The 7,583-nt window shown below is 52.5% G+C and overlaps 1 protein-coding gene and 1 long non-coding RNA gene across 2 annotated transcripts; one reads left to right on the plus strand and one right to left on the minus strand.

Moving 5' to 3' along the window:
* Positions 1-3,590: 3,590 nt before the first annotated feature.
* LOC125180312 (uncharacterized) lies at positions 3,591-4,869 on the minus strand. The gene is made up of 2 exons (XR_007158672.2): positions 4,760-4,869; positions 3,591-4,284 (listed from the first exon to the last, which is right to left on the minus strand). It is a non-coding gene; the product is annotated as an uncharacterized lncRNA (long non-coding RNA).
* Positions 4,735-7,121, plus strand: SYF2 (SYF2 pre-mRNA splicing factor). The gene is made up of 7 exons (XM_048049629.2): positions 4,735-4,853; positions 4,928-5,032; positions 5,317-5,442; positions 5,577-5,694; positions 5,810-5,900; positions 6,496-6,594; positions 6,699-7,121. Exons 1-7 carry the CDS (start codon positions 4,806-4,808, stop codon positions 6,862-6,864), a joined length of 753 nt encoding a protein of 250 aa, XP_047905586.1. The 5' UTR covers positions 4,735-4,805; the 3' UTR covers positions 6,865-7,121.
* The last annotated feature ends 462 nt before the right edge of the window (positions 7,122-7,583 follow it).

A 7,583-nucleotide genomic window follows, 5' to 3' on the forward strand; every position in this document is an offset into this window, starting at 1 on the left:
CAAACGCACCCTGCGTGTTTCACCCCTGCTCACCCCTGCAGTTCCCCCAGAGCCGGCGGCAGGGACGGGTTCTCACCCCCAAGGACGTCCTTCCCCCCACTGCTGCCACCCATCCCCAGGGCTGGGGCCGGGATGAGCCCTGTCACCAGCCCTGACTATACATTACTCCTCCTGATCATCATAACGTTCTTCCGCTTATAAAGCACCTTTCATCACGAAGCAGGATGGAAGGCGGCAGCTGTTGAACAGCATGGAGCTGCGCAGCACAGGCAGGGACAGGCAGGAAGTGGAAGCGGCTCCTGCAGCTGCTGGGACCGCGCAGGAGAGCCGTCCTCACGCCACCGCGTGCCGGGGCCTTATCACATCCCCCAGCACACTCCCAGCTCCCTTCTGACACGCAAGGAGTCCATGTGGCAGGTTGCACGTGACAGCACCGATGTGACACGCAGCAGTTGTGCAGGGGGCGGCTGCACCCCACGGGTCTCCCTTGGGGCAGCCAAGGGGAGGAGAGCTGTCCTTGGCCGCGGCGGAGCACTGCACCTTCATGCCTCCTCAGGCAGTGTCTGCACCCAGCACAACAACCCGTGGTGCCGCAGGTCCGACCCACAGCATCACAGGTCCAGGTTGTGGCACTGCAGAGCTCTGTATGTGGCCTTGGACACACAAGCACTGATACCGCACACCCGAACCATGGCATCGTGCATCCAAGCCGCAGCCCTGCACACACAACCGACAGCAACGCGGGGCCGAGCCATGGCATCGCAGCTCTGGCTCCCAGCAAACCCAAACCGTGCCCCTGCACACCGGGCTGGTGCTGCAGGCCTGCCGATGGCACCACGTGGCCGGGTCAAGCTGCCCGCACAGTGGTTGCTGCAGCAGGGTCAGCCCCAGAACTGCCCTGCGTTGCCCCCTGTGAGCACGGAGCGAGACGCAGTGCTGCAGGGCAGAAGCAGCAGGTGCTGACACCTGGGGCGGAGAGGCCAGCTGAGGCAGCCGTGTCCTGGCTCAGGGTGAGGGACTGGCCATCCCGCTGTCCCGGCTGTTGTTTTAAGCACCACCTCTGCGCGGAGCAAGCTGGGGGTAGTGCAGAACCTCACGTAAACCACGGATTGTGCTTTTCCTCCCTGCACAAAGAGCTGCTGCATCGCGAACCTGCGGCATCTTCCCTTTCTGCCCCATCATGTCCCTGGCATGAGGGTGAATGGCACAAACCCTGACAGAGCACTGACCTCCCTGTTCAGCCACCCTCTCCTCATGCCCCACGATGCTCACCCAGGCCAGGTACCGAGGTCTGTCCCAGGCAGACAGCGCAGCACCTCCCCAGGCAGTGCCAGGGAAGCACTGTGCTCCAGCTGGGACTCTCTGCCTGGCAAATAGTTCAGACCAAATGCCCAAATTCACCGGCTACGGGACAAAGGAGGGCTCTGGGAGTCCCACAGGGCTGCAGTTATGTCCTGCCAGGCACTGTTGGCTGTGGCTGCTGCTCACTGGAGCAGGACCCACTCCGACCACAGGGGACACTGTCCTGACTGCAGCATCCTCCCATGGCCAGGAGCAGGGAGCAGGACACCAACGTCAGGACCCACACCAGCGCCTCCAAGGGCTCAGCCAAGCCCCGTGGGTAGGAAACGTGTTCAGGGCCAGGGCTCATTACCTACCGAGGCTTGGCCTTCATCCTGGGGGGGGGCACACTGTGGCCTCTGTCACGCTGGAGCCACAGTCATTTTTCTGAGAAACAGCACAACCCACTCCGTTCACTGCTGCCCAGATTGCCTGAGCAACACAAGGAGCTTCGTGCTGCGAGGATGCCTGGTGCCTCTGCAGAGGGCACTCAGACGTGTACCCTGTGGACCCCTGATAATAGCGCCACATTTGCTGTGCTGGCTGGGAGATAACTGATGCTGTTCCCTCACCAACCCTCAATCAGGATCTTCCCTTTTGAAAAAGACAAATATAACTGAGATGAGTCAGTTCCTCCAAGCTCCCATCCCCTGTACAATATGTAACTGGAATTTTTCATTTCGGCACTGCAGGGGAGGCATAACTGGAGAAGACAATGGAGTCAGCTACAACCCAAAAAAGCAGTGCCAATTCTGTGTGCATGAGAAATAAAAACATTTTTAAATCTAAAAATAAATTAACTGTAAATGACAGCAAGAGCAGATCTGCGTGTACTCACTGTCAGCCTGTGCAGGACCAGTCCTCACTCCTTGGCACGAGGGAGGATTGGGTGAATTCCCTGTTCTTCCAAGCCAGACTGTGATTTGCAGCAGTACCACCAAGCAGGTAATGCACTCGGCACCTGCATGAGGAACTGGGCTCACCGAGTTGGCATCAGACCCAGAAGCAAATCCACAGAAGCCAGGAAAACCTCTTGGGTTTTTATAACTGCATTATGGTAGTGAGAAGGGAAAAGGGGCTCCACCAAGCTCGGTGCTAGGTTGGGCCAAGGCATCACAGAAACCCATAAAAACCATCCAGCTTCCCATGATTAAATAAAAGGGTAGCATGCAAACAAGCAGCCGATGGCCCCACTCCGTGGAGGGACAGCTGAGCTGCGGCCTCTTGGAATGGAACTTTGTCACAGAACAGAGCCCATATCCAGCAGCCTCTGCTGAGACCACCTTCCTTCCCTGTCGCACCCCCTGGTATCTCCTAACTTGTGATCGGGGGAGACGTGGAGCAACCCAGTGCTCAGGTGTCACAGGACACTGCCTAGATGCTCCAGAAAATGCAAGGCCAGTTGAGGGACTGAAGGCAGGGGGGGCACAGCTTATGTGGTGTTTCATGTGTGGTGGTGACCTCTTCCCACATGTGGTGAAGATGGCCCCTGAAGTCGAGCACCATTTTAGGGCGTGTGAGCAGGGCCAAATCCTGTTGTTCTCCTTTACAAGCATCAAGACTTGCCAGGACATGGCCAGGGCTGCTGCTGCAGTGGCAGCAAGATGTTTCTTTCGGCTTTCCTTGGCTCCTGTCATGCACTGATCACCTCCACTAACAAACATTTCCATGGGGCCACCTATGCAGAAGGTGACGACGCCCTTGCTGCAAAGGGCTCAGAACCAGAAACCAGGACAGGACCCATGGGGCAACCTCAAGGCAGAGTGGATGGGAGCTCCAGATAGAGCAGAGATGCCGGTAAAACCACAGTCCGACGTAACTCAGAGCCTGACAGCACACTGCCCAGCTTACTGCGCAGCTCCGGCAACCACGTTGCTGGCTGCTTTCTTCAGCAGCCAGAGGAAATCTCCCCTCTTCCAGCACTAGTGATCCCCATCCTTGAGTGTGGTGGCAACCATCACATGGCCAGCTTCAGGTGCCTCACATGCATGAAAATTTGATGCTTCCCAACCAACTGCAAGGGTACAGACAAGGCAGGTGAGGGGAGACTCTCCCCCCCCCCCCCCAAAAAAAAAGCATGTTGGGAAAATCCTTTTCCCTTTCTTGAGATATTGTCAATAGGACTATGTAAGTGCCTTTTGCCTCCCATTCTTTGCCCCAGTCTGCTCTGTGTCACAGCACTAGTTCCACTAGGTTTTCTTTTTTTTTTTTTTTTTACCCCTCTGACTTGACTCCTTGCTGGGTAACACTGTATTTGATATTTTTAATCACTCAGCATGCATCAGAGTTTGGCAGTGGAAGAAAGTGAAGTTAAAAGAGAACAGAGATAGTTCATGTTTGCCAGGGCTGCTTGCCATTGTCACAGCCCCTCATCACTTGTGCTGCATTTCCCTCTGCTGGAAAGTCACGAGCTGAAGCTGACTATGTCGATTTATAAAACAGTTCTTAACCTTCTAGGGCCTGGATTGTTTCTTCACAGAAAAACAGAAGTCCTAAACCCTTCTACCTTTACTGCACAACAACATTGCACACATGTTCATCTTTTACATACACAGAGATGCATTTGTATGGGCATATAAATCCCAGTGATAAACCCTTATAATCTACATTTGGCTTTGTACAGATGGAAAATCCTGGTCGCTCCAGAAATATTATGGAAATTTTTACTTTCTTTGCTCAGAAGTTGAAGCAAAACCTCTGTCATGTTGTTTTCTGTAAGAGCTGCAACTTTCCTCCCTGAGCAAACCTGCTGTGAGTGATCTCCAGAGCATGAGCGGACAGGGAGCAGTTGTGGGGGTGCCGGTATTTGGCTTCATCCCTTCTAGGCTCTCTGCCCTGGATCTTGCCAGTGCTTCCAGGTAAGCTGAGGCACAGAAGAATTCACCTGGTTCACACATTGCTTCCTTACTTTGCACAGACAGTTTGCATCATGACATTGATTCGCTGGAATAATAAATAAATAAACAAATAAAAAGTTGATTTCACGGCGTTCGTTAAGCCGTAGCTCCAAGCCTGCAGCAGGCTGCCTGTCCACACAGCGGTGCCCGGGGCGCAGCAGCGATGTGACGGCTGCCTTCCAGGCAGCTCCGAGAAGCAACGGCGGGGCTCCGGGCCTGCCTCTAACGGCGAGGACGGGCACTCACCGCTGCCACCTGCCCCTCCGCGGCACACACGAGACAAGCCGACGCGCCCAACCCGCACGTGCCGAGCACCGACCTCCGCGGGTCCCGCAGCGCGGCCCGGCCCCGTCCCGTCCCGTCCCGGCCCCGTCCCGTCCCGTCCCGGCCCCGTCCCCGTCCCCGTCCCCGGCCCCGTCCCCGGCCCCAGCCCCGTCCCCGTCCCGCTGCGCTCCGCACGCGGCAGAGCCCCGTCACCCCCCGCCCGCCAGGGGCGGCCGAGGCCGCGGCACGTGCCCGACCGGAAGTGCGTCAGCAGGAGCGGAAGCGGAAGCGTCGGCGGCACTAATGGCGGCGGAGGTGGTGGAGCGCGACTGCCCCGCGGCTCCCGATGGGGTGAGGCGACCGCGGGAGGGCCCGGCCCGGCCCGGCTTCCCGCGGCGCCCGCGGCTGAGTGCGCTTTGTTCCAGGGCTCCTCGGGTTCGGAGGACGAGGCACAGCCCAGCCCAGCGGCGGCGGCGGCGCAGAAGCGGGAGGGATGGCTGCGCAAGTTCCGCGAGCTCCACATGAAGCGGGTACGCGGCAGCGGGGGGGGGGATCGTGGCCGGCCCGGGGTGCGGCCGGCTCGCAGCGCGGGCCGCCCCTGTCCTGCCGGGCACCCGTTCCGGACGGCCGAGGCCCGGTTCCGCAGCCTTTCGCCACATCGGTGCTTCGCGCGGTGCCCGGGGTCGGGAAGCGGGGTTGGGACCCACGCACACCCGGCCCCCGCCCACACGAAGCACCGGGGGTTTGGGGGTTGGAGTTTGTGCGGCTGAGCGTTGATGCGTCTGCAGAGTTTTATAAACTGCTTCGTTCCCAGAATGAGGCTCGCAAGCTGAACCACCAAGAAGTGGTGGAAGAAGATAAAAGGCTTAAATTACCACCGAACTGGGAAGCCAAAAAAGCGCGTCTGGAATGGGAGCTGAAAGTGGAGGAAAAGAAGAAGGTAAACACAGAGCTGTGGCTTTCTGTGACCTATAGTGAAGCTCCCCCTTAATGCTTAGAGAAGTCGAGAGAGCTTTTACAGGGGGGTTAATCCTTGGACGATGTTTTTGTTAAATATTACTTGTGCTATATTAGGAATGTGCAGCAAGAGGAGAAGACTATGAGCGAGTTAAACTTTTAGAGATCAGTGCTGAGGATGCTGAGAGATGGGAAAGGAAAAAGAAGAGGAAAAATCCAGATCTAGGATTTTCAGGTAACAATTTAACTATATAATTATCCATATTCCTAACGAACACCTTTGTTAATATTTCAGTTGCAAACTGAATCATGAAATAAAAACCTTCACCTTAACTAATTTTCTTCCAAAGATTACGCAGCTGCTCAGTTGCGCCAATACCAGAGACTAACCAGGCAGATCAAACCTGATCTGGAGCAGTACGAGAAGCTGAAGGAACAGTAGTAAGTGTAACCTCAGTCATCTGATCTCCCATGTTTGTAATTTTGTAATGAATGCTAAAGACTTAAAAAACAGTCCTTTCAGGGATTTCTCAGTGTATTCACTTAAGCACTGTAATATTAGCATTTTAACATTTCAAAATGCGTAGCCTACCTGATCATCTCCCTTGCAATCTCTACTTTGATAGAAAAAAAGTTAGAATTGTAATTGGTAAGGTTTTTTTCTTCAAATTCAGTATTACTGAGTTTGAAGCAGTATTTTGTCAACTGGAAAATATTTAGACGTGCAAGTGGATTACTCTATTTTTTGGAGTCAGTTGTGGGTTTTTACTGTGTTGTTTTTTTGTAGAAGTCCAACAGGTTTTAAATGAAGTTCCAAAGTTTAGCTTTAGAGTTTCAGTGCTGGTTTCTCTATCTTGTATGGGCATGTGATACTGTCTCATAGTTTGTCTTTAATATTAGCAGTTATCACTGCATCTTCGACTCCTACAGTTAGACACAAGTTAATGCCCTGCAGTATTAAAAACCCAAACAGAAGCACTGGAATCTCAGTCAATACAATAGTGTAAACTGGTGCCCATCTGTTCCTCTTGCTCAGTGGTGAAGCACTCTATCCAACATCTGACAGTCTTCTCCATGGAACTCATGTGCCAACTAAGGAGGGGATTGATAGAATGGTTGCAGATCTTGAAAAACAGTAAGTAAATAAGATAAAATTAAGAAACGCGTGGTGTGTAGAAATTGTGTAATTAAGTCCACATGATTCGTCTACATCTTCAAACACTGACACTTGTCTTACAGAATTGAAAAACGTGAAAAATACAGTAGAAGACGTCCTTACAATGATGATGCGGATATTGACTACATTAATGAGAGAAATGCCAAGTTCAATAAGAAGGCAGAGAGGTTCTATGGGAAGTACACAGCTGAAATTAAACAGAACCTGGAGAGAGGAACAGCTGTCTGAACTGACGTCCACCAAAGTGCATACTACTGCCTTTCTATGCTTATTAAAGTTTGATGTGGATATTTTGCATGCACTCTTAAACTGTATCAGAAATATACTTGGTAGACCTCAAAGTAACTTGTAAAATCAATAGTGTATTTAATACAATTGACGTAATGCGCACAGTGTATAGCATCAGCTGTATATAGCTTTTACTTGCAGAAGTAGCCAGCTCCTCCTGTTTCTCATTCTAAATAAAGAAAGCTCTTGCCACATGATTAAGAATAAAGCATGTCATTATGTAAAGAATGGCAAAGTCCCTGAAAATACTCGTTTAGCAAGAAGATAAAAACACTTCAAGAACGTGCATTATTGTTCTGTGAGTGGGAAACTACTCCGTGTTTGTGATGTGCCAAAGGTTGGAGTTCTTCCAGGAGCAGTAATCACAATGTTCAGGCAGCAAAACTACGTTCCACCCTCACTGAGAGGGCAAGGAATGTGGACAACCTACAGCACTGTTCAAGTCACTGCAAAATACAGAACTGTTACTCCCACAGGAAGCCTCAACTCTTTAGGTAGCTGCAGTAGTTCCTGTTCTACATACAACAACTAACCCCTCTGCACTCACACCTGAAAAGTAAGGCCTGCAAGCATCCAAGTCCTATACCAAAAGTTTTTGAATGAAGATAGGGAAACCTCTCTCTGTACTCAGGCACATGACTTGTTTTAATACTCCAGTT

Source organism: Anser cygnoides, chromosome 24 (assembly GCF_040182565.1).
Source record: "Anser cygnoides isolate HZ-2024a breed goose chromosome 24, Taihu_goose_T2T_genome, whole genome shotgun sequence".
In the NCBI taxonomy this organism is placed as follows: domain Eukaryota; kingdom Metazoa; phylum Chordata; class Aves; order Anseriformes; family Anatidae; genus Anser; species Anser cygnoides.

What these genes read in the sequence shown, in the direction of transcription:
- SYF2 (XM_048049629.2), top strand. Translation starts at nt 4,806, where the DNA reads ATGGCGGCGGAGGTGGTGGAGCGCGACTGCCCCGCGGCTCCCGATGGG. An exon ending in GCGAGCTCCACATGAAGCGG is followed by an intron (nt 5,033 to 5,316) that starts GTACGCGGCAGC and finishes CTTCGTTCCCAG; the next exon opens with AATGAGGCTCGCAAGCTGAA. An exon ending in AAGTGGAGGAAAAGAAGAAG is followed by an intron (nt 5,443 to 5,576) that starts GTAAACACAGAG and finishes GTGCTATATTAG; the next exon opens with GAATGTGCAGCAAGAGGAGA.